The sequence below is a fragment of the Pelophylax lessonae genome, assembly GCF_965119305.1.
Source record: "Pelophylax lessonae genome assembly, chromosome: 5".
Taxonomy (NCBI): Eukaryota; Metazoa; Chordata; class Amphibia; order Anura; family Ranidae; genus Pelophylax; species Pelophylax lessonae.
In genome coordinates this window covers 553,107,833-553,133,084 of record NC_138772.1, presented here as the reverse complement: position 1 = coordinate 553,133,084, position 25,252 = coordinate 553,107,833, and the positions used below count along the sequence as shown (strand labels likewise).

The window sequence follows — 25,252 nt, the reverse complement described above, 5'->3', positions numbered from 1 at the left end:
CCCCCCTCCCCAAACAAATTTCCCCTCCTAGCACAAATTCCCCCCCCCCCCCAGCACAAACCCTCTCATTCCACATATACTCCCAGCACAATTCCCCCCCCCAAAAAAAAACTCCCTTCCTAGCAAAAATTTTTTACCCCTCAAATTTACCCTCCAAGCACAAACTCCCCTCCCCTAATCCTGCATCCTAGCATAACCCCCCCCCCAAAAAAAAAAGTCCCTTCCTAGCACAAAAAATGCCCCCCAAACAAGCCCAACCAGCACCAACCCCCCTCCCCAAACAAACTTCCCCTCCTAGCACAAATTCCCCCCCTCCCATATTACCTTTTCTAGCACAAAAGCCACCCCACTCCTAGCACATCTCCCTAAATGTCCCCTCTTAGAACGATTCTTACCTCCTGCCGCCCCCCCCCAAATCCCCCCTCCCAACACAAATCCCTTCCCCCCAATCTTCTTGTGGTGCCCCCCGTACCTCATATGATACCACAGTGCCCAGGGCAGCCGTCCCTTCTGCCCACCCCTTGTCCCGGCCCTGCATAAGCCCATCCCCCACACAGTAGATAGCACCCCCCTAGGGACACCTTTAACCCTTTGGTCGCCACCTGGTGTTAACCTCTTCCCTGCCAGTGTCATTATTATAGTAACAGTGCATCTATTAGCACTGATTACTGTAGTAATGTCACTGGTCCCCCCCAAAAGTGTCAGTTGGGTGTCCGATCTGTCCGCCGCAATGTCGAAGTCCCGCTAAAAATCGCTGATTGCCGCCATTACAAGTAAAAAACTAAATAAAAATGACAAATCTTTCCATTAGATTGTAGGCGCAATAACTTTTGCACGAACCAATCAATCAATAACCAGGCAGGTTCGTGCGGCGAATACGGACGCAGGGAGTCCTCTTTTTTGGTGGCCAGGTGGTGAATAGTTGGGATGCCGCAAATACACTTGAATATTTAGCATACATTCTGGGAATTGCCTGCCTCATATATACAGCGGTATATATTAAGGCTCCGCCAATATCCATTGAGAGCGATAAAAGGGATGTGTTCACTATAAGTATGTTGTGGATACATTGTGACACTTAACGATATTGAATATAATGCTTCCCCTATCTCTGCATGATCGCATTATCTCCAGTGCACGCCTCTCCTGCACGTCATCTGTGGCAATCTGCCCCTTATCGCATATGTCCGTCCAGGTCTCTGTCGCAGTGGGAAATATCGGCCTGTTTTGGTCTCTCTGGCCCTGAGGAAGCCTTGCTGCGAAACGCGTCGGCTTGCTGGGGACCCTTAGACCGTGCTACATAGAGACCGTACCATCTTTTTGATACACTGTATCAGCATTTCCTATGGGAATATATTTCTACATATGCGTTTGTCTTTCTTTTATATATTTTCTACTGGATATAGGTCTATGTGATATATATTTTTTTATATAATAGATTAGGAGATAATCGGACAGATTGGGGTAAAAAGTTCCATAGGATTGGAGAGGCTCTGGAAAAGTCCTGGAGGCGAGCATGGGAGGAGGTGACAAGCGAGTGAGAGAACAAGAGGTTTTGAGAAGAACGAAGAGAGCGATTCGGTTGGTATTTTGAGACGAGGCTAGTGATGTAACTGGGGGGCTAAGCTGTGGATGGCTTTGTAAGATGTTGTTAGCATTTTGAATTTAATTTGTTGGGTGAGCGGAAGCCAGTGGAGGGATTGGCAGAGAGGAGCAGCGGACACTGAGCGATTGGTAAGGTGGAAGAGTCTGGCAGCAGCATTCATGATGGATTGAAGGAGGGAGGAGCCTGTGTAGAGGTAAGCCAATGAGAAGGGAGTTGCAGTAGTCAAGGCGCGAGATGACCAGAGATGATCACCCATGTCTTTATGGACCTTGCTTTGTGCACTGGTCCAATTTATTTAGTGGAGGGGGGATTATGGTGTGGGGTTGTTTTTCAGGGGTTGGCTTCTTAGTTCCAGTGAAGGGAACTCTTAAGGCGTCCGTCATCCATGTCTTTATGGACCTCATAGGTGTACGTAGCCTAATGCATTTGGGTGTGCACACCAAAGCTCAAACACACACTACCCATCCCTCACGATGTTCATTCAGAAAGGGAGCGGGCCAGCAAATTATATATTTATTGGCCCCTTTCCCCACTCGTCCTAAAACATCCCCACAGCAACAGCCGGCTGGAAAGGAGAGGAGGGAAGCCGGAAGAGCTGTTGGGTTAAGAGGGAGGGGAAATGCAAATTAGAAGTTTGAGACCGCACTCAGGGTTTTTGATGAAACCAATAATATTCTTTATTCCTCAAATGAAGCAGACAGACAATGTACAGAACAGACGTGTCAGGTTGACGCGTTTCACGACATATCCAGTCGCTTACTCATAAGTGGTTATGAGTAAGCGACTGGATATGTCGTGAAACGCGTCAACCTGACACGTCTGTTCTGTACATTGTCTGTCTGCTTCATTTGAGGAATAAAGAATATTATTGGTTTCATCAAAAACCCTGAGTGCGGTCTCAAACTTCTAATTTGCATATTCCTGGACGGCGGATCTGACCTGCACCGGGTTCTGATACATACACCTGAGCGGCTTCCCCTCCTACTCTTCATTAAGAGGGAGGGGAGCCAGGGCAATAGGGGGAACCTGTGCTGCACAGGGTGTGCATGGACACACCTGGCACACCCTGTGCGCACACCTATGATGGACCTTGCTTTGTGCACTGGTGCACAGTCATGTTGGAACAGGAAGGGGCCATCCCCAAACTCTTCCCACCAAGGTGGGAGCATGAAGTTGTCCAAAATGTCTTGGTATGCTGACACCTTAAGAGTTCCCTTCACTGGAACTTAGGGGCCAACATCTGAAAAAACAACCCCACACCATAATTCCCCTCCACCAAATGATTTGGACCAGTGCACAAAGCAAGGTAAAAACACCCGCACAATCTAGAGTCCTACGAGGTACAAAGCAGATTTCCCACATACTGTAGGAAGAGAGGTTTTTCCACTATTTTTGAAACAGTTCCCCCCCAAACTCACTCATCCATGTCTTTATGGACCTTGCTTTGTGCACTGGTCCAAATCATTTGGTGGAGGGGGTATTGTGGTGTGGGGTTGTTCTTCAGGGGTTGGGCTCGGCCCCTTAGTTCCAGTGAAGGGAACTCTTAAGGCGTTGGCATACCAAGACATTTTGGAAAATTTCGTGCTCCCAACTTTGTGGAAACAGCAAAGTCAAAGTCCATAAAGACATGGATGAATGAGTTTGGGGTAGAGGAACCTAGCTGTGAAGGCCAGTCAAGTTCCTTCACCCCAAACTCACTCATCCATGTCTTTATGGACCTTGCTGTTCCCACCAAGTTGGGAGCATGAAATTGTCCAAAATGTCTTGGTATGCTGACGCCTTAGGAGTTCCCTTAACTGGAACTAAGGGGCCAAGCCCAACCCCTGAAAAACAACCCCACACCATACCCCCCCCCCTTTCCCAATGATTTGGACCAGTGCACAAGGCAAGGTAAAAAACACCCACACAATCTAGAGTCCTACGAGATACAAAGCAGATTTCCCACAGACTGTAGGAAGGGGAGCTTTTTCCGTATATTTTTGAAAAACAACAGTTCCTCCACTCACTCATCCATGTCTTTATGGACCTTGCTTTGTTCACTGGTCCAAATCATTTGGTGGAGGGGGAATTATGGTGTGGGGTGACGCCTTAAGAGTTCCCTTCACTGGAACTAAGGGGCCAAGTCCAACCCCTGAAAAACAACCCCCCCAAATGATTTGGACCAGTGCACAAAGCAAGGTAAAAACACCCACACAATCTAGAGTCCTACAATGTACAAAGCAAATTTCCCATAGACTGTAGGAAGGGAGCGTTTTCCACTATTTTTGAAACACAACATATATATAGCCAAACTTCAATGGATGCAAGCTCCGCCTTCCCATTTATATTCAAATACATAAAGATTTCAATTAATCCGTGTGCATCATTAACCATAGGTCTGCAGGAAAAATAAATAGTAAATAATGTGCGATCACTCCCATTGGCACGCAAAAATTAACATCTTTAATTGAAAATGAATAAAACCCACATAAATGAAAATGACAAGACACATAAAAACAAAAGCAAGGTCCATGAAGACGTGGATGAGCGAGTTTGGGGTGGATGAACTTGACTGGCCTTCACAGAGTCCTGACCTCAACCTGACAGAACGCCTTTGGGATGAATTAAGAGCAGAGACTGCGAGCCAGGCCTTCTCATCCAAGGTCAATGACTGACCTCACAAATGCTCTTCTGGAAGAATGGTGAAACATTCCCATAGACACTCCTAAACCTTGTGGACGGCCTTCCCAGAAAAGTTGATGCTGGTGTAGCTGCAAAGGGCGGAGCCAACTCAATATTGAACCCTACGGACTAAGACTGGGATGCCATTAAAGTTCATGTGTGTGTAAAGGCAGGCGTCCCAATACTTTTGACAATATAGTGTATATAGAGAGGTGTCCCAATACTTTTGACAATATAGTGTATATAGAGAGGTGTCCCAATACTTTTGACAATATAGTGTATCTGTACATCTGCAGAATAGGATCATCTAAGGCAGTGGTCCTCAACTCCGGTCCTCTGGGCCCACTAACAGGCCAGATTTTAAGTATAACCTTGGGGAGATGCAGACTAGAATACTGTAATCACTGAGCAGCAAATGAGATCACCTGTGATGTAATTTAGTTATCTTGCAAACCTGGCCTGTTAGTGGGCCCGAGGACGGGAGTTGAGGACCACTGATCTAAGGCAGCCTCTGACAGCTAGTCTCACCAGATGAGGAGTGGGAATTGAGGATATCCCTTCCTGTGCTGCTCACGGTTCTCCTTGCTGGAGAGGAATCTGTACCTGAGAACCTGCAGTACAAGGATCTTCCTGCTAATGGTTCATCCATTCTGAGGATCTGTCCTTCCTCCATCATTATCCAACCAGCCATCAGATAAGGGGAGCATCCCTGACATGAGGAAGCAAAGCCCCGCCCCTACCAGGGTGGCCGCCCCCCCATACAGACACACAGTACAGAACAATGCAGGGTAGGCCAGTAACGGGGGAAGGTGGGCAGTCATTACCTTTTTCTTAAAATTGACAAAGTAATTGGATTGGTCGATGAAAAAGAATTCCAGAGCCGACCTTCGGAGATTGTAGCGGCGCAGGTGGACCTCGCGGAGCTGTGAGAGCGGTCGCTTAAAATCATAACCGATTCCTGGGAGGAGGGAAAGAAAAGTCAGAAACTTGCTGAACTTTACTTAAAAAAATTCCTTTTACTTTATCCTGCGACCTTTGTACCCCTCCAAATCCTGCAACCTTTGTACCCCGCCAAATCCTGCAACCTTTGTACCCCGCCAAACCCTGCGACCTTTGTACCCCGCCAAACCCTGCGACCTTTGTACCCCGCCAAACCCTGCGACCTTTGTACCCCTCCAAATCCTGCAACCTTTGTACCCCGCCAAATCCTGCAACCTTAGCACCCCGCCAAATCCTGCAACCTTAGCACCCCGCCAAATCCTGCAACCTTTGTACCCCGCCAAATCCTGCAACCTTTGTACCCCGCCAATTCCTGCAACCTTTGTACCCCGCCAAATCCTGCAACCTTAGCACCCCGCCAAATCCTGCAACCTTAGCACCCCGCCAAATCCTGCAACCTTAGCACCCCGCCAAATCCTGCAACCTTTGTAACCCTCCAAATCCTGCAACCTTTGTAACCCTCCAAATCCTGCAACCTTTGTACCCCGCCAAATCCTGCAACCTTTGTACCCCGCCAAACCCTGCGACCTTTGTACCCTCCAAATCCTGCAACCTTTGTACCCCGCCAAATCCTGCGACCTTTGTACCCCTCCAAATCCTGCAACCTTTGTACCCCGCCAAATCCTGCAATCTTTGTACCCCGCCAAATCCTGCAACCTTTGTACCCCGCCAATTCCTGCAACCTTTGTACCCCGCCAAATCCTGCAACCTTTGTACCCCGCCAAATCCTGCAACCTTAGCACCCCGCCAAATCCTGCAACCTTAGCACCCCGCCAAATCCTGCAACCTTAGCACCCCGCCAAATCCTGCAACCTTTGTAACCCTCCAAATCCTGCAACCTTTGTACCCCGCCAAATCCTGCAACCTTTGTACCCCGCCAAATCCGGCAACCTTTGTACCCCGCCAAATCCGGCAACCTTTGTACCCCGCCAAATCCGGCAACCTTTGTACCCCGCCAAATCCTGCAACCTTTGTACCCCGCCAAATCCTGCAACCTTTGTACCCCGCCAAATCCGGCAACCTTTGTACCCCGCCAAATCCGGCAACCTTAGCACCCCGCCAAATCCTGCAACCTTTGTACCCCTCCAAATCCTGCAACCTTTGTACCCCGCCAAATCCTGCAATCTTTGTACCCCGCCAAATCCTGCAACCTTTGTACCCCGCCAAATCCTGCAATCTTTGTACCCCGCCAAATCCTGCAACCTTTGTACCCCGCCAATTCCTGCAACCTTTGTACCCCGCCAAATCCTGCAACCTTAGCACCCCGCCAAATCCTGCAACCTTAGCACCCCGCCAAATCCTGCAACCTTAGCACCCCGCCAAATCCTGCAACCTTTGTAACCCGCCAAATCCTGCAACCTTTGTACCCCGCCAAATCCGGCAACCTTTGTACCCCGCCAAATCCGGCAACCTTTGTACCCCGCCAAATCCGGCAACCTTTGTACCCCGCCAAATCCGGCAACCTTTGTAACCCTCCAAATCCTGCAATCTTTGTACCCCGCCAAATCCTGCAACCTTTGTAACCCTCCAAATCCTGCAACCTTTGTAACCCTCCAAATCCTGCAACCTTTGTACCCCGCCAAATCCTGCAACCTTTGTACCCCGCCAAATCCTGCAACCTTAGCACCCCGCCAAATCCTGCAACCTTAGCACCCCGCCAAATCCTGCAACCTTAGCACCCCGCCAAATCCTGCAACCTTTGTAACCCTCCAAATCCTGCAACCTTTGTACCCCGCCAAATCCTGCAACCTTTGTACCCCGCCAAATCCGGCAACCTTTGTACCCCGCCAAATCCGGCAACCTTTGTACCCCGCCAAATCCGGCAACCTTTGTAACCCTCCAAATCCTGCAATCTTTGTACCCCGCCAAATCCTGCAACCTTTGTACCCCGCCAAATCCGGCAACCTTTGTACCCCGCCAATTCCTGCAACCTTTGTACCCCGCCAAATCCTGCAACCTTTGTAACCCTCCAAATCAGATTTTAATAGGAAAGCAGAGGGAGTGGCAGGAACACCGGGGATTTCACACAAAGGAGGCAATACAACGAGAACAGGAGACTTCCTCATACCAGTACATGGCGCAGCAGCCACATATCAGGAATACAATTTGTTGGGGTGACATGTTCGCACATTTTAGAGGAGCCCTGCTTGCTTCTGCTTTAACAATCTCCTCCCAAATAATAAGATATTGGGGTCTCACCCTCCTCCGTCTCCTCCTTCTCGATGCTCAGGTCGTAGAAGTAAATGTGCTGCGTGGTGACCTCCAGCCGCCCGGAAATGACGTCCACAACGGTGATCAGCTCACAGTCCTCCGAAATCACCAACTTCTCCCTCTGGTTCGGCTCATGGGTCTCCTCACTGCAGAAGGCAGGACAGACAGTAATGAGGACCCCACCATGAAGCTGTGCCCCTTGGTTAAATAACTATTTATCCTATTCTATTTAATAGCCTTCCACTAAATGTACCATTTCCCGCAGTGCTCCAGTTTTATGCTGCACTTTTAATAGGCGCCCTCCCTGGATCTGCTGCACATCTCTGGGGGAGGGGACACAGATGCCATTTAGGGACTTTTTTTTTTTACATTTGATATTGGCACAGAGAGAACACCAACCTGGGCATGACTGTTCCAAGGCTGCAGATAATAACAAATGTGCATGAGATATATACACTGTATATATTTGTAACTTTGGTCTATGCTAGGAGACTCAAAAGTATTGTAACATATACAGTGCCTTGAAAAAGTATTCACACCCCTTGACATTTTCCACATTTTGTCATGTTACAATCAAAAACGTCAATGCATTTTATTGGGATTTTATGTGATAGACCGACACAAAGTTGCACATAATTGTGAAGTGGAAGGAAAATGATACAAATAAATCTGTGCAAAGTGTGGCTGCATTTGTATTCACCCCCCTTTACTCGGATACTCTTAACTAACCAGTTCTGGACCGGAAGGATTTTCCCCTTTAATGACCAGGGCCATTTTTTGCAATTCGGCACTGCGTTACTTTAACTGACAATTGCACAGTCGTGCGACGCTGTACCCAAATAAAATTGATGTTCTTTTTTTCCCACAAATAGAGATTTCTTTTGGTGGTATTTGATCACCTGTGCGATTTTTATTTTTTGCACAATAAACAAAATAAGCGACAATTCTGAAAAAAAAATATATATATTTTTCAAATTCTATTATACAACATTCCCAAAAAAAAAACAAAATGTAAAAATCTAAATTTTTTAACATTTTAGGCCAATTTGTTTTCTGCTACATATTTTTGGTAAAAAAAATATATATAAGCGTATTTTGATTGGTTTGCGCAAAATTCATGGCGTCTACAAACTAGGGGAAGATTTGTCATTTATTTATTTTTTTACTAGTAATGGCGGCGATCTGCGATTTCTTGCGGGACTGCGACATTGCGGCGGACAGATCGGACCCCTAACTGACATTTTTGACACTTTTGGGGGGACCAGTGACATTACTACAGTAATCAGTGCTAAAAATATACACTGTTACTGTAATAATGACACTGGCAGGGAAGGGGTTAACCCAGTGGGTGATCAAAGGGTTAAATGTGAGCCTAGGGGAGTGATTCTAACTGTATGGGGGTTGGGCTTGTGAAATGATCATAGAAACCTGTGTTCCTATATAGAAGGATCACAGGAGCTCTGTGATCATTTCAGAGAGAAGAACGGTCAGCTGTGTTTACAACAACTGACCGTTCTTCTCTCTCAGTGGGGAACAATTGCAGGTGGCAATCGGAGCCTCCTGCTCCGTGCATTGGAGTCCCCGCTGACGAGTGGGGGCTCTCCCCCTAGCTGTAGACACACGACCGACGTATACCTACAGCGTTTCGCGCAGGAGTATTTCTGCGGCGGGCGGTCGGCAACCGGCTAAAATCTAGTGGAACCAACAGCCTTCAGAAGTCACCTAATTAGTAAATAGAGTCCACCTGTGTGTCATTTAATCTCAGTATAAATACAGCTGTTCTGTGAAGCCCTCAGAGGTTTGTTAGAGCACATTTGTGAACACAAACAGCATCATGAAGACCAAGGAAAACACCAGACAGGTCAGGGATAAAGTTGTGGAGAAGTGTAAAGCAGGGTTTGGTTAAAAAAAAAAATCTCCCAAGCTTTGAAGATCTCACGGAGCGCTGTTCAATCCATCATGGGAAAATGGAAAGAGTATGGCACAACTGCAACCCTACCAAGACATGGCCGTCCACCTAAACTGACCGGCCGGGCAAGGAGAGCATTCATCAGAGGAGCAGCCAAGAGGCCCATGGGAACTCTGGAGGAGCTGCAGAGATCCACAGCTCAGGTGGGAGAATCTGCAGAAATGTCCTCTCTAGTTGTGCAAAGCTGGTAGAGACATCCCCAAAAAGACTTGCAGCTGTAATTGCAGGGAAAGGCGGTTCTACAAAGTATTGACTCCGGGGGGTGAATACAAATGCCCCCCCACACTTATCACAGATTTTGCCTTATAATGGGCACAGGAGGTGTACAGACCCCGGAACTCAGCACAGGGATGGTGGGGACACCTCATAATGGGTACAGCGGGTGTATTATATTCATTATAGACTTAATTTATAAGATTTCAGATCGCTTACTGATAAATGTTCAGAAAATCCTCCTCGCCCAGCTGATCGTCCTCCATCTCATTCACCTTCGCCTCCTTCGCCACCGCGAGCGGGAAAGAATCGGCGAGCGTCTGACTCTGGTCGGTACCTGGACAGGATAAGATGAAATAACACCCTCAAGTCTGAGCCAATCTCTCCAATATGATGCTGAAGGTGCACATGAACCTCCAGAACCGCAATCGATACCCCACCCGAAGGCGCCATCCATGCCCCACCCAAGGGCGCTATCCGTGCCCCACCCAGGTGCGCCATCCATGCCCCACCCAGGGGCGCCATCCATTCCCCACCCAGGGGCGCCATCCATGCCCCACCCAGGGGCGCCATCCATGCCCCACCCAGGGGCGCCATCCATGCCCCACCCAGGGGCGCCATCCATGCCCCACCCAGGGGCGCCATCCATTCCCCACCCAGGGGCGCCATCCATTCCCCACCCAGGGGCGCCATCCATGCCCCACCCAGGGGCGCCATCCATGCCCCACCCAAGGGCGCCATCCATGCCCCACCCAAGGGCGCCATCCATTCCCCACCCAGGGGCGCCATCCATGCCCCACCCAAGGGCGCCATCCATGACCCACCCAGGGGCGTCGTACACAGCGCCTCTCACCTAGGTTGTCGCGGAGTGCGCTGGCCTCCAAGTGAGCGTCAAACTTGTAATTTGGCACCAGCTTCAGCCGCATTCTGGAATAGGTCTCCGCACTGGACAGCTTCCACCGGATCTCCGCCGGGTTCCTGATGCATGGAGAAGGCAAAGAAAAATTATAATTAAATCTTATAACCCCCTCCCCCCTCTCTCATCACGTCCCTCAGTCTCCAATACCACCAAACCCTTTCCCCCGTAGTCACTTACCGATCGGCCCAGGCACCGCGAGGACAGGTGAGCAGGCGCAGAACAGACTTCCATTGTCTCAGGACCGTGTTATGGTGGCTGTTGATCTGTTTCAGCACGCTGTTATATCGGGCATTCTCCCGCGCCTTCCTTTTTATGACCGACTCCAGGATCAGCTCCTGTAACACACCAATAAAAGCCGTTCACAAGGGTCAGACCCCGCCCACCCCCGGCTGGGAATTTTGGATTTCACTACGAAAATTAAAATTTAGTGATATTTTAGTAAAAGTACTTTTTAAAAAAAAAAATTAAATAAAAATATAGCCAAGAAATAAGATAAAAGGAATAATTACATGAAATTAAATAATAAGATTAAATAAAAAGATAGCTAAGAAATAAGATAAGAATTAAATTAATCTAAGCAATAAAATACAATTAAACGAGGAAAAAAAAAAAAGTAGAAGATAGCTGAGAAATCAGATAAGAATAAGTTAATGAAATTAAATAACACAATTAAAAAATAAAAATAAAAGATAGCTAAGCAATAAGATATTACGAACAATGTAATGAGGTAAAAATTAGGCAATACAATACATTTAAAGAAAAAAATAAATGAAATTAAATAATACACTTAAAATAATAATTAAAAAAAAAAGATGGCTGAGAAATAAAATAGGAATACTTGAATGAAATTACATAGTATGATTAAATAAATAAAAAAAGATAGCTAAGAAATAAGATAAGAATAATTAAAATAAATTAATCTAAGCAATACAATTAATTGAGAAAAAATAAAGATAGCTAAGAAATCAGATGATAATAATTTAATTAAATACAAAAAAAATAAAAAATAGCGAAGAAATAAGATAACAATAATTTAATGAAGTTAAATTAGGTGATTCATTTCATTTATTCTTTAAATGTATTGTAACACTTGGAAAAAAAAAAAAAAAAAAAGATAGTGAGGAAATAAGATAGGAAAAATGAAATGCAATTAAATAAAAAGAAAGATAGCTAAGAAATAAGATAATTTAATGAAATTAAATTTAAAAAAAATAGCTAAGAAATAGGATAGTAAGTATAATTTAATAAAATTAAATACAATTAAATTAAAGAAAAGAAAAAAAAAGATAGCTAAGAAATAAGAATAATTTAACGAAATTAAAGAATGTAATACAATACAATCAAATAAAATACAACAAAATACAATAAAATAATAGCTAAGACAAAAAAAAAAGAAGCTAAGAAATAAACATAGATATCGAAGAGTGTGCGTAGAGTGTGCGTAATCAGGGATTATGAACATGCATGATGATGAAATTAAGGTATAAAAAAAATAGCCAAATAAAATGTCACATTTCCCTTATGTTGTTTCACTTACTTTGGGGTGTATTTTCTTTTTTTTTTTTTTTTTAGGGTCGTAAAAGTACAAAAACAGTATTCGTGGTAATAATATAAGATGCACATCTACAGCAGTTACTGATAGTATGAGGGTTCGGTTCACATTGGGACAACCAAGTCGCGCTCCATTCAGTGCAATGGAACCGTTCTAAAGGTTCTTGCACTACTTGGGGGGCGACTTCAGAGTGGCTTGCATGGACCTCTTTAAAGAAGTGGTTTGCAAGCTGCGCTGAAGTCGCGCTGTGCCCCAGTATGACCCGAAGGGGTGGAGTCTACCTAAAACTAAAAGGGTAGTGTTTGGTGGATGCAACCCCCTGATGGTCTCTGCTATCTCTCTGGGACACTACTGGAGATTTGCCTGCATCTAGTTTCTGGCTCTTGACACCTTCTGTGCCATTATGAGGGGTTCTCATTTTTTTTACACCTGCTGTGCCCTCCCTGTGTTGAGTTTCCGGCTCTGTACACCTGCTGTGCCCATTATGAGGGGTTTTCACCATCCCTGTGCTGAGTTCCCAGGTCTGCACATCTACTATGCCCATTATGGGGGGGTTCCCACCATCCCTGAGCTAACTCTGTATGCCCACTTTCTGTGTCCATTATAAGTGGTTCTCACCATCCTTCCTCCGAGTTCCTTTGTCAGAACACCTGCAGTGCCCATTATGAGGGGTTCCACCATGTCTCTGTTAAGTTCCCAGGTCTGCACATCTAATGAGCTCATTATGAGGGGTTCCTACCATCCCTACACTTAAACTCCAGGTCTGCACACCTGCTGTGCCAATTATGAGTGGCTTCTACCATCCTTGCCCTAAGTTCCCAGGTCCGCACTCCTGCTGTGCCCATTATGAGTGGCTTCTACCATCCTTGCCCTAAGTTCCCAGGTCTGCACTCCTGTACCCATTATGAGGGGTCATAACATTTTTTTTTGGTCAAAAAACTGAACGCCAATCCTCTTACCTTAAATTTGTCTCTGCTCTCTCCCTTCTCAGTCTCCCTTCTCAACGAGCTGCTCATAAGAGCATCGTAGCAGGAGTTCCAGAAGGAGGACATCTGGTGGTGACTCTTTGCAAATGTGTCCTTCTCAAACTGCTCCAAGGTAGGCTGGACCTGGGGGGAGGGGTCAGACCTGTGATATCAGAAGGGTCCAATCACAGAGCTCCAATGTAAGGGAGGGATAGATAGATAGATAGATAGATAGATAGATAGATAGATAGATAGATAGATAGATAGATAGATAGATAGATAGATAGATAGATAGATAGATAGATAGATATTGAAAAAGGAGAAAAAATACGGAAAAGTATAAAGAAAATAAATCAAAGCAAGCAAAAAGAAAAAAAAAGACAGAAATCAGAGAGAACAGGTGGGAAAGGGGAGACTAGCCCTCAGTGGACCACCCTTAGGGAAGAACAGCTCTATGGTAAACCAGCCCTATGGTGGAGAGCCCTAGGGTAAACCAGCTCTACGGTAAACCAGCCCAGGTATGCTATCCTTAGTAAGGACCAGCCCCGGGGGAAGACTAGCTCCGGGAGTAGACTAGCTCCGGGAGTAGACTAGCTCCGGGAGTAGACTAGCTCCGGGAGTAGACTAGCTCCGGGAGTAGACTAGCTCCGGGAGTAGACTAGCTCCGGGAGTAGACTAGCTCCGGGAGTAGACTAGCTCCGGGAGTAGACTAGCTCCGGGAGTAGACTAGCTCCGGGAGTAGACTAGCTCCGGGAGTAGACTAGCTCCGGGAGTAGACTAGCTCCGGGAGTAGACTAGCTCCGGGAGTAGACTAGCTCCGGGAGTAGACTAGCTCCAGGGGTACACCAGCCCCAGAGCGAGAACCAGCCCCACAGTATACTAGCATGAAGGAGAAATTAGAAAGAAAATGAAAGCAAACTTAACCTAAAAGAAAATAAAACAATACCAGAAACATGACAGAACATCTGTTTGGGTCATATATTCTTTCTACAGAATGCAATGAATAACTGGTCTTACATTTTTCTCGATGAAAAGCCTCCACTCGGTGGTGGTGCAGAAACTCTGGAAGTCCTCATAGAAGGTAGGGCTTCCATTGGTAGGCGGCAGAGATGGCAAATATTGCTGCAGCTGTAGAAGCTCAAAGCACTGGTCCATCAGTGTGCGGATAATGGGCACCAGGCAGGAGAAGGTCTCTGTCTTGGCATCAAGGGATTTCAGTAGTGGAGCCTGCAGGTTCCCCAGCAAAAAACAGGCCTCTTCCTTCTTCAGCGAGGAGGCACTTTGAAGGAGGCTGTGCAGCTTTACATAGGCTGATGAATGCATCTAAAGGGGAACAGTCCACCCAAACATGAATCTTTAGATACAGAAGTCAACCCCTATGCCCATAGATGTTCCAGCTATGGGATCCCCCTGTCACAATTCCTAGCTCTGCTCCTATCTACCTGGGAGGAGGGACAAACCATTGTGTGTTCCTGTCATCCTATGGTTTCCCCACTCTGCATCGCCTGTTATATTTTTCATAACAGAAAATATCTAAAAACCCAGCATGAAGAGGGAAAGGCCTTCATGAAAACGCAGCAGAAACTGGTCAGGAGAAATCTCATCAAAAGTGTCCTCAAAAGAACGAAAAAACCATCAGGTGGCTTCCAGTCTCCAGCACCAAATCCGTTCTTTTGGTTGAGCTTATGGTTTTCAATGGGCCCATTACATGAACCAAAATGGCTGTTCCCTTTGTTTCTTCCCATAAACCCTTTAGTGATTTAGTCAACCTGGTGCTGAACCAATATTCTCCAGTAGATAACGTGCTCTAAGTGTTTGGATCATTCTGATAGAACTACAAATTCCAATAAACTAGAAGACTGTTGAAAGGCGGACTACTCACCTGCTGATCATCTAGCTTGATGAAGCCTACGATGATCCGGAGTCCGATCTGAGCCATCTCTTTCAGGTCCGACGTCCCATTCACCAAGTAATACCAAACTCCCAACTTGTCCAGCAAGTTACTGACTCCTTCAAAGATCTGCAACCAGAAAAAGAGAGAAAAGGCATTAAACAGGTTTGTGACATAATCAAGGACCAGCAGGGTAGTTGTAGAGCAGGGTTCTCCAAACTTTCTAAACAAAGGGCCAGTTGACTGTCCTTCAGGCTTTAGAGGGGCCAGATTGTGGCCAGTGGGAGTAAAAAATGCCCTATCAATGGTTTTAGTGGGAGTAAAGGTGCCCCGCTGCTGGCATGTGTGGGAGGAACGGTGCCCCGCTGCTGGCATGTGTGGGAGGAACCGTGCCCCGCTGCTGGCGTCAGAGGGAGGAACCGTGCCCCGCTGCTGGCGTCAGAGGGAGGAACCGTGCCCCGCTGCTGGCGTCAGAGGGAGGAACCGTGCCCCGCTGCTGGCGTCAGAGGGAGGAACCGTGCCCCGCTGCTGGCGTCAGTGGGAGGAACCGTGCTCCACTGCTGGCGTCAGTGGGAGGAACCGTGCCCCACTGCTGGCGTCAGTGGGAGGAATGGCTCATGGTTCGATGGCTCAATGGTCCAATGGTTCAGTGTCCAATAGTTCATTGGTCAATGGTCCCAAAGAAAAGGATTTTACACCAAGTTAAAAAAAATGTGACAACTTTACCCTTCGGGCTATAGTACTGCCTACAAGATCATTGAACGCTAAAAAATAAAAACTGTAGACCAAGGCCATGAACTGGTAGTGCAGAGTTCCCACAGAAAAGTGCAGAAACCTCACAAGAGCTGGAAAGAAGATGCAAGTAAGCATTCTTGATGTCCAGAGAAGTCAGGGAGTGTCCCTGGACTCGAATGTACACATGGAGAACCTTATAATCCGAAATAGTCTTGTTACATTGCCTAGAATATTAAATTAGTAAAAAAAAACATTTTAAAGATCATAACTGTACCTTCTCACTCCAGAGGACCTCGTTGCTGATTCCTTCCGAAAAGAGGAAATCCTGGAGAAGTCTCAACAGCTTCAACACATTCTGAATGAGGCCAGGCATGGTGGAGGCGGAGGCCTCCTTAATGTCCGTAAAAGAAGACTCCAGCATCATCTCCAGAAGGCTGAAAGAAAAAAATATACATTGAAAAAGTAAATCTTATTTAAAGTATATCAAAAATCAAAACTTTTTTGGGGTTGGATAGAGTGGGGAAAGCTTAGAAACGCCAATCACTTTTTTTTTTGCTATCTGTATCCCATTGAGAGGATACAACAGGCAGAGGCGGCTCTCTAATTAGGCAAATTAGGTGGTCGCCTAAGGTCTCGCATTCACAGGGGCCTTGCGGCCGCCTAATTTGCCGAGTTAAAGAGCAGCCTCTGAGGCTGGCAGCAGGGATCTCCCTGCCATCAGCACAGTCCCGACTTCGAGTCCCGGCTGGTCTGTAAGCAGTACAATCCGCTACGATTCGGGGCTGTGATCAGGAGCAGCTCACCGAGGAATGGGAGCTCACTGACAGCTCCAGATCACAGCCAAATACTGGAGCCGTGGCGCTGACACTTGCCCCTCCCTCACAGACCACAGACGGGGGAGGAGAGAGAGCTGCTTCTGCTCCTCCTCCCGCCCTCTCCACCTGTGCTTGCCCCCGGCGGGAAGTTTGCAGACCAGGAACAAGAAGAGGCAGGATGGCGCCTCATCCCTTCATCCATCCAGCCATCCCTTTCAGTGAGTACTTTGATCTAAGGGGTACCCTTCCTCCATCTCTTTCCATTCCTTTCTCCCTCCCCTCTTGTCTGTCTGTGCCCCTGTCTGTCTGTCCCCCGTGTCTGTCTGTCTGTCTGTCCCCCGTGTCTGTCTGTCTGTCTGTCCCCCGTGTCTGTCTGTCTGTCTGTCCCCCGTGTCTGTCTGTCTGTCTGTCCCCCGTGTCTGTCTGTCTGTCTGTCCCCCGTGTCTGTCTGTCTGTCTGTCTGTCCCCCGTGTCTGTCTGTCTGTCTGTCCCCCGTGTCTGTCTGTCTGTCTGTCCCCCGTGTCTGTCTGTCTGTCTGTCCCCCGTGTCTGTCTGTCTGTCTGTCCCCCGTGTCTGTCTGTCTGTCTGTCCCCCGTGTCTGTCTGTCTGTCTGTCCCCCGTGTCTGTCTGTCTGTCTGTCCCCCGTGTCTGTCTGTCTGTCCCCCGTGTCTGTCTGTCCCCCGTGTCTGTCTGTCCCCCGTGTCTGTCTGCACGTCCCCCCCGTGTCTGTCTGTCCGCCCCCCCCCCGTGTCTGTCTGTCTGTCTGTCCCCCCCCCCCGTGTCTGTCTGTCTGTCCGTCCCCCCCCCGTGTCTGTCTGTCTGTCCGTCCCCCCGTGTCTGTCTGTCTGTCCCCCCCCCGTGTCTGTCTGTCTGTCCGTCCCCCCCCTGTCTGTCTGTCTGTCCCCCCCCCCCCCCGTGTCTGTCTGTCTGTCCGTCCCCCCCCCGTGTCTGTCTGTCTGTCCCCCCCCCCCGTGTCTGTCTGTCTGTCCGTCCCCCCCCGTGTCTGTCTGTCTGTCCGTCCCCCCCCTGTCTGTCTGTCTGTCCCCCCCCCCCCCCCGTGTCTGTCTGTCTGTCCGTCCCCCCCGTGTCTGTCTGTCTGTCCGTCCCCCCCCCCGTGTCTGTCTGTCTGTCCGTCCCCCCCCGTGTCTGTCTGTCCGTCCCCCCCCGTGTCTGTCTGTCCGTCCCCCGTGTCTGTCTGTCCGTCCCCCCCCGTGTCTGTCTGTCCGTCCCCCCCCATGTGTCTGTCTGTCTGTCCCCCCCCCCCCCCCCGTGTCTGTCTGTCCGTCCCCCCCCGTGTCTGTCTGTCTGTCCGTCCCCCCCCGTGTCTGTCTGTCTGTCCGTCCCCCCCCGTGTCTGTCTGTCTGTCCGTCCCCCCCAGTGTCTGTCTGTCTGTCCGTCCCCCCCAGTGTCTGTCTGTCTGTCCGTCCCCCCAGTGTCTGTCTGTCCGTCCCCCCAGTGTCTGTCTGTCCGTCCCCCCAGTGTCTGTCTGTCCGTCCCCCCAGTGTCTGTCTCTCCGTCCCCCCAGTGTCTGTCTCTCCGTCCCCCCAGTGTCTGTCTCTCCGTCCCCCCAGTGTCTGTCTCTCCGTCCCCCCAGTGTCTGTCTCTCCGTCCCCCCAGTGTCTGTCTCTCCGTCCCCCCAGTGTCTGTCTCTCCGTCCCCCCAGTGTCTGTCTCTCCGTCCCCCCAGTGTCTGTCTCTCCGTCCCCCCAGTGTCTGTCTCTCCGTCCCCCCAGTGTCTGTCTCTCCGTCCCCCCAGTGTCTGTCTCTCCGTCCCCCCAGTGTCTGTCTCTCCGTCCCCCCAGTGTCTGTCTCTCCGTCCCCCCAGTGTCTGTCTCTCCGTCCCCCCAGTGTCTGTCTCTCCGTCCCCCCAGTGTCTGTCTGTCCGTCCCCCCAGTGTCTGTCTGTCCGTCCCCCCAGTGTCTGTCTGTCCGTCCCCCCAGTGTCTGTCTGTCCGTCCCCCCAGTGTCTGTCTGTCCGTCCCCCCAGTGTCTGTCTGTCCGTCCCCCCAGTGTCTGTCTGTCCGTCCCCCCAGTGTCTGTCCGTCCCCCCCGTCTGTCTGTCTCCCGTCCCCCCTGTCCGCCCCCCCCCCTCCGCCCCCCTCATGCGAGCACAAATCCTTTTTTTTTTTTTTATTACTATACAGACCAGGATCTCCCAGTTTCACCCCAGTTCTCCTCTACCCATCCCTCATCATCTACCCACTCCCCCCTTATTACCCCTTCTCCCCTATCCCATGGTTCCCAGTGCCATCCCTCTCCTATTCATCCCATGTGATTTCCACAGTACACATCCCACCCACACAAGCAGCAGTAATTCGATGCTCGGCCTCGGGGTTCTTCCTTAAGCTCTGCAAAGGGGGTGAGTGGGGCGCCATGTCTAAATTCTGCCTAAGGCCTCACAAAGCCTGGAGCCACCTCTGACAACAGGAAGGGAGAAAAACTTTACCAGGAGAGGGAAAATACTAAGTAATCTAAGGTGTCCCCATTACAAGATTTCCCCTTTACATGTAAAATCTTAGATTTTTTCCATCACATTCACTTCCAAAGGACTAGGAGAAAAGGTGAATCTCCTCAGCTGGGACACACAAAGGTTGAAAAAAAAAAAAGAAGGTTCTAACCGCTCCATACTCCATCCAAAGATAAAAGAAAGTTTTGCCTTCAGGTACAATAAGTTTTGTAATTGTGATGTTGTCAGAGGAAACTCTGCATGGTGCTGACCTTCGTTTGATTTCATCCTGAGGTCTCACCAACTCACAGGCCGATCCGAGCTTAGTAAGAACTGAAAAGACCTGACCGCGTTCCTTCCACGCTGCGTCCTCCGAGCCTTCCACCCCTCTCCAGGTGACCGAGAAGATGATGTTGGTGAGAAGGTTGCACAGTTCTTCTTCGGGGGTCTGCTGAAGGGAAAATTATGAGGCGAAAGGAACTGGAATTATAACCATGGTCACAATCTCCATCAGCCAATGCATGGGTACTGAAAACTGTGGGGGTGTCACAGGCCACAACCTTCCCAAAATCAAAAGTCTAGAGCAGTGGTCTCCAAACTGCGGCCCTTTGATTGCCTTCATCCCGCCTTTGAGGCAATATTCCGGCCACTGACACCAACAGTGGGGCATAATTCCTGCCACTGATAGTGGGGCATAATGCCTGCCACTGACATCAACAATGGGGTTCTATCTCTTCAACTGACACCAACGATGGGGCATAATTCCTTTCACTGACAAAAAAGAAATGGGCCACAATTTCTCCAACTGACACCAACTTTTTCTCCCCCTAAAACCAAAGATCAGGCAATGTTTACTCCCACTAGGCAAAGTCAGGCTCCCCTAAAGTCTGAAGGACAGAAAAACTGGCCCTTTCTTTAGACAGTTTGGTGACCCCTGGTTTAGAGCATGTGGGCTGAATGTGGCCCTTTGCTTGCCTTTAACTGGCCCTTGGAGCACTATTCCTTTTACTGACACCAAAGACGGGGCACTATTCCTCCCACTGACACCAAAGATGGAGAACTAATTCTCTCACTGACACCAATAACGGGGCACTATTTCTCCCACTGACACCAATAACGGGGCACGATTTCTGCCACTTACACCAATAACGGGGCACTATTCCTCCCACTGACACCAATAACGGAGCACTATTCCTCCCACTGACTCCAATAACGGAGCACTATTTCTCCCATGGACACCAATAACGGAGCACTATTTCTCCCATTGACACCAATGATGGGACACTATTTCTCCCATTGACACCAATGATGGGACACTATTTCTCTCACTGACACCAATAACAGGGCACTATTTCTCCCACTGACACCAATAACGGGGCACTATTTCTCCCACTGACACCAATAACGGGGCATTATTCCTTCCACTGACACCAATAATGGGGCACTATTTCTCCCACTGAAACAATTTTTTTTGCTCCTATTGACCGCCAAGCTTACGGCACTGTTTACTCCCACTCCCAGTGGCCACAGTCTGGCCCCCCTAGGGTTTGAAGGGCAGTGAACTAGCCATTTGTTTCAAAAGTTTGGAGACCCCTGGTCTAGAGCATAACAGAACCTTCGAGAGGGTTTGCTCTTACGATTATAAAATTACCAGATCCAAAGCTGACAATCAATGCCTGTAGAGATCATAACCACCCATTGAAGATCTTACTCACCCATTGAAGGAAGCATGCTGCAAGCACATCACTGCTCTCCTATTTAAACTAAACTGAAGAGAGGAGAAATGTGACCGGGATCTATTCTACATAAGGAGATACCGATAGTGCCCAATCGTACTACATAGAAGCATCCTTGCACAGGGAGAATATGGGACAGGTTTATGAAAGAAAAGGTCTAACAAAAATGTGTGTTGCTGGACAAAGTAAGCTTCTGGCTTACATATACTAGTCTATTGAATGGACTAGGCCTTGATGGCCATCGCTAGACAAAATGTTTTTCTTAAGCTTAGGAGAGAGTGGGGTAGAGTAAGAACCTCTTTTGCGTTCCAATTCTTACCCACTAAGTTGGCTGGAGCTTAACTTTAAAAGACTGAATGACATTGTGATAATTGTGACAGAGGATGGGTGGCTACCTGGGGGTTGCTGGTATTTGAAATGGTGTCACTGGGTAACGTCTCTTGGTAGCTGTTTTCATCCAGGACATTAGACAAGCTGGAACTCTTTCGAACTCTCATCCCAGGAAAAGGCTTAAAGGTTTCAAGCGGGGATGGTGTCCCCGGCTGGCTGACTGGTGTCTGGTTCCCACTCTCCATGGTAGCCGCAGAGCTGGAACTTCCCAAGTCTAGCCTCAGATCAAAGGGCGACATGGAGAACGGAGACAAAGGCTGGTAGATGTTGTCATATGGAGGTCCATCACTGCAGCTCACCTCCTCAGAGCAGGGAAGGTCGACAAGGTTAGAGGAGGAATGACTGGCCTGGTCTGAGGAGTCAAATGACTTAAAATTGTAGGCATGGAAGGGTTTCTCTTTGGCTGCCGGAGACAAGGAATGGTCAGAAAAGCCTTCAGAGAAGTCCAAGTCTGAGGCCTCGAACCCCACTGGAAATACAACATCTGCATCAGTGTTCTCTGCTGATCCATGAGCTCCATCATTGCCTTCCTTGCAAGTACCAGACTCTGAGTCCTTGCTGCTGCCCATCCGTTTCAATGGACACATGGTGCCTCCATACAACGGGCTGCTTAAAAAACGGGGCCTCGTCTCATACGACTGTTTGATGTAAAGTTTGGTCAATAAATCCTGCCAGCCGGTCTGCTTGGCCAGCTGTCGCACAATGTCTTGTTGGGAATAGATCAGATGGAAGAGCTGCAAGAAAAACAGAATTTTTGTAAAATCTTACCGTAAAATTCTTTTCTCTGAGTCCTCCGACAGTCGCCGCCCCAGCCCCTCTTTTGGGGTTCTTGCACACTTACTGCTATGCCACCAAACTGAGTTGGGATGGCTTACTGCAGGGGGGTATTGACCAGTGGGACAGCCCCCATGGGTGTGTCTATGTTAAATGCTTTTGTTTTTAACAAGTCTTATGCCTAGCTACTCCTGTGGAGAGGAAGCCAATACCAATTGGTGAAGACTATGAGTGGGCGGCGACTGTCGGAGGACGTAAGAGAAATATAAGTAATGGCGTCAAATGTTAATGCTAGATTGAAAAGGTAAAAAAGGTTTACAAAGGGCTACAGGATCACAGAAGTTACCTTCCTGCAAACGTCCAGCTTGACCGAAAGCTCTGCCCTGTGCGCCAGATAAACCACAGCTAGAAGATCTCTGTAATTAGGAGTTAAATCTGCAGAGATAAAAATGGAGCATTTAGAGGATGCAGCAGGACAGCCCTGACTTTGGCTTATGCGTTTTTTGTCACCTGACCTGCACATTCACTAAAAACTGCTTGTTGGGTAACATCCCCATTAGGGAAGAATGGAGCGAATCAGACAAACTTTGGGCATAGTTAGCAATTTTATGTTTGCCGAAATCTCATTGAAAATGCATTTTTACTGCTCCCCTGGTTGCCCAGCTAAAGGCTAAGCAACAGCCAGAGAAGACTGTTAACATTTTTAAATTTAACTACTTGCCGACCGCCGCACGACTATATACTGCGGCGGTCAGCCCCTCCTGGGCAAAGTGACGTACCGGTAGGCAGACCACTGGAGGCGCGCTCCCGCCCCCACTCGTTCCCTGACATCCCCAAGCGAGTGACCGGCGGCTCCGATGTCCGTCGGTCACTCGCAATCTCCCGCTGGAGAGGGAGAAAGGCAGGCGGCTGATGTAAACAAAGCCATCTGTCATTCTCCCTGGTGTAACTGCAGAGATCATATGATCCTGCTATGTAGGATCATATGTCTCTGTGGTTACATCACAAGCCACGCCCACCCACTGTTAGAAACACGCCCCTAGGGATACATTTAACCCACTGATCACCAATAAAGTTAGCCCCTTCCCTGCCAGTGTCATTATTACAGTAACAGTGCCTATGTATAGCACTGATTACTGTAGTAATGTCACTGGTACCCCCAAAAGTGTCAAAAATGTCAGTCAAGGGTCCGATCTGCTCGCCACAATGTCGCAGTCCCGCAAAAAAAAAAATTGCAGATCGCCGCCATTACTAGTTAAAAAAAAAAAAAAAAACAATAAAAATGACATAAATCTTTCCAGTAGTTAGTAAGCGCAATAACTTTTGCGCAAACCAATCCAAACACTCTTATTTACCAAAAATATGTAGCAAAAAACGAATTGGCCTAAAATGTTAAACTTTGATTTTTATATTTTTTGGGGGGGAATTTCATATAAGAAAATGTGAAAAATATTGTTATTTTTTCAAAATAGTGCCCTTTTTTGTTTATAGCGCAAAAAATAAAAATCGCACAGGTAATCAAATACCACCAAAAGAAAGCTCTGTTTGTGGGGAAAAAAGGACGTCAATTTAATTTGGGTACAGCGTTGCATGACCGCGCAATTGTCTGTTAAAGTCACGCAGTGCCGAATCGCAAAATACCCCCTGGTCTTTGAGCAGCCAAATCCTCCAGGGCTTAAGTGGTTAACTGAAACATGTCAATTGACAGATGCCACCATTCGTCAAACTTGGTCATTCAAATCAATGAGACCATGCCGTAACTATGAGCCAAACACTCGGCTCAGAATTGGAGTGCATTAGCCCCATTATTAGCCCATTTGGCAGAAAGATTACACAAAAAAAAAAAAACAGGAGGTGAAAACCATCTTAAAATGTTCCCTCCTAAAGGCCCTCTGTTGAATACTGTGCCACCATACAGAAATCACGTGGCCTCCTATGGCTTCTTTGTAAAGGCCACTGAACCTCTAAAGAAGTTTCCTAGTGGTCTGATGGAAAAAAAAAAATTGTTCTTGATGTTCCCTGGTGGTCTAGTAGGGGACTTAAGCCCCGTACACACGCAGCGATTATCGGCCGACCGATCGATCGTCCGTCTTTTGTCCAGAGTTGTGTTTTGTTGGTTGGAATGTGCCTAGACTGCACATGAATTTTCTCGCCCAACAAAAATCTACTTCAGAAGTGATGTCATGTGTTGGTTTGATTTCTTTGTGTTCTTTCTTCTCTGAGCATGCCCAGACTTGCTCATTAGATTTTTCCCTGTCGAAATCTGTACTGACTGCACGAAAATCGGCCGTCTTGACGGCAGACAAAAATTTTATAGTCTGCACACCAGATTTTTTTCGGCCGAAAAGTCGGAATCGGTTGTCGAAAGCATCATACTAACAAGCCGAAAATCGGCAGATCGGTCAATTCCCTGCCAATTTTCGACACGTGTGTACGAGGCTTCAGTGACTGACGTGAGGCAGCTGAAGCCTGATGTCACTCTGTTTACGGACAGGTTTTGACAGTGGAGGGGACCAGGCCCAGAAACAGGAGTACTGCCTTCACTCAGTCATTGGCCGAGGTTAAATATATATTTCAGAAGAAACTAAAGAGAGAAAAGAGCTTACCAGAGCCCAAGACTTGTTCTGAGAGACAGCGGATCAGCAGCATGGACACAGGAACATCATTCAGGAAGGAGATAAGTCCTTGGTATCCGATATCCTTCAACTTCAAACGATGCTTGAGCCGATCATTGACTTTTTCGTATTTGATTAACTTGTAGAGGATCTGGAGAGACAGTGATTATTTCGGTTAGACAGATAAGGTGTGTGAGCAAAGAGATCCCAAGACCTAAAGAAAACCCGTCAAGGTAAGCAACCTCTGTATTTTAATCCTCATACCCCCACTACAAAACTAAGACTACTTTAAAAATTAGCTAATTTTTACTGAATTCGGTTGGGCTGCATTGCTCTGTGAGTGTCTATGGAAATTTGTGCCCATTCAGCCAAAAGAACATTTGTGAGGTTAGGTACTGATTTTGGATGAGAAGACCTGGCTCACTATTGGTGGTCCAGTTCATCCCAAAGGCATTCACAGTAGGGTTGAGGTCAGGGCTCTGTGCAGAACACTCAAGTTCCTCAACACCAAGCAGGACACAACTTGTCTGGCTATGTACACAGGGGCACAGTCATGCTAGAACAGAAAAGGGTCTTCAACAAACTGTTCCTACAAGGTGTAGGTGTTGGCACATTCTATTCCAAGACCATGGCCATTAATATGGAGTTGGTTCCCTTTGTGGGAAGAACAGCCTCCATTGTTCTGGGAAGGCTTTCCACAAGATTCGGAGGGTGTCTATGGGAATTGGCGCCCATTTGTGACGTTAAGTACTGATGT

At 47.9% G+C, this 25,252-nt stretch overlaps 1 protein-coding gene across 4 annotated transcripts in view; it reads right to left on the bottom strand.

Annotated features, from left to right (window-relative positions):
- NBEAL2 (neurobeachin like 2) overlaps window positions 1–25,252 on the bottom strand; it is a 231,804-nt gene that overhangs the window by 48,770 nt on the left and 157,782 nt on the right. For 3 of the 4 annotated variants that reach the window (XM_082257949.1, XM_082257952.1, XM_082257951.1), the window contains 13 exons: window positions 24,487–24,646; window positions 22,227–22,315; window positions 21,112–21,840; window positions 19,253–19,431; window positions 15,996–16,155; window positions 14,978–15,115; window positions 14,113–14,418; window positions 13,090–13,239; window positions 10,756–10,913; window positions 10,513–10,637; window positions 9,879–9,996; window positions 7,466–7,623; window positions 5,092–5,225 (listed from right to left, as the gene is read on the bottom strand). In XM_082257949.1, coding sequence (XP_082114075.1) covers window positions 5,092–5,225; window positions 7,466–7,623; window positions 9,879–9,996; window positions 10,513–10,637; window positions 10,756–10,913; window positions 13,090–13,239; window positions 14,113–14,418; window positions 14,978–15,115; window positions 15,996–16,155; window positions 19,253–19,431; window positions 21,112–21,840; window positions 22,227–22,315; window positions 24,487–24,646 — 2,604 coding nt within the window. The remainder of the gene's footprint in view (window positions 1–5,091; window positions 5,226–7,465; window positions 7,624–9,878; window positions 9,997–10,512; window positions 10,638–10,755; window positions 10,914–13,089; window positions 13,240–14,112; window positions 14,419–14,977; window positions 15,116–15,995; window positions 16,156–19,252; window positions 19,432–21,111; window positions 21,841–22,226; window positions 22,316–24,486; window positions 24,647–25,252) is intronic. The other variant, XM_082257950.1, reaches the window with a different exon arrangement.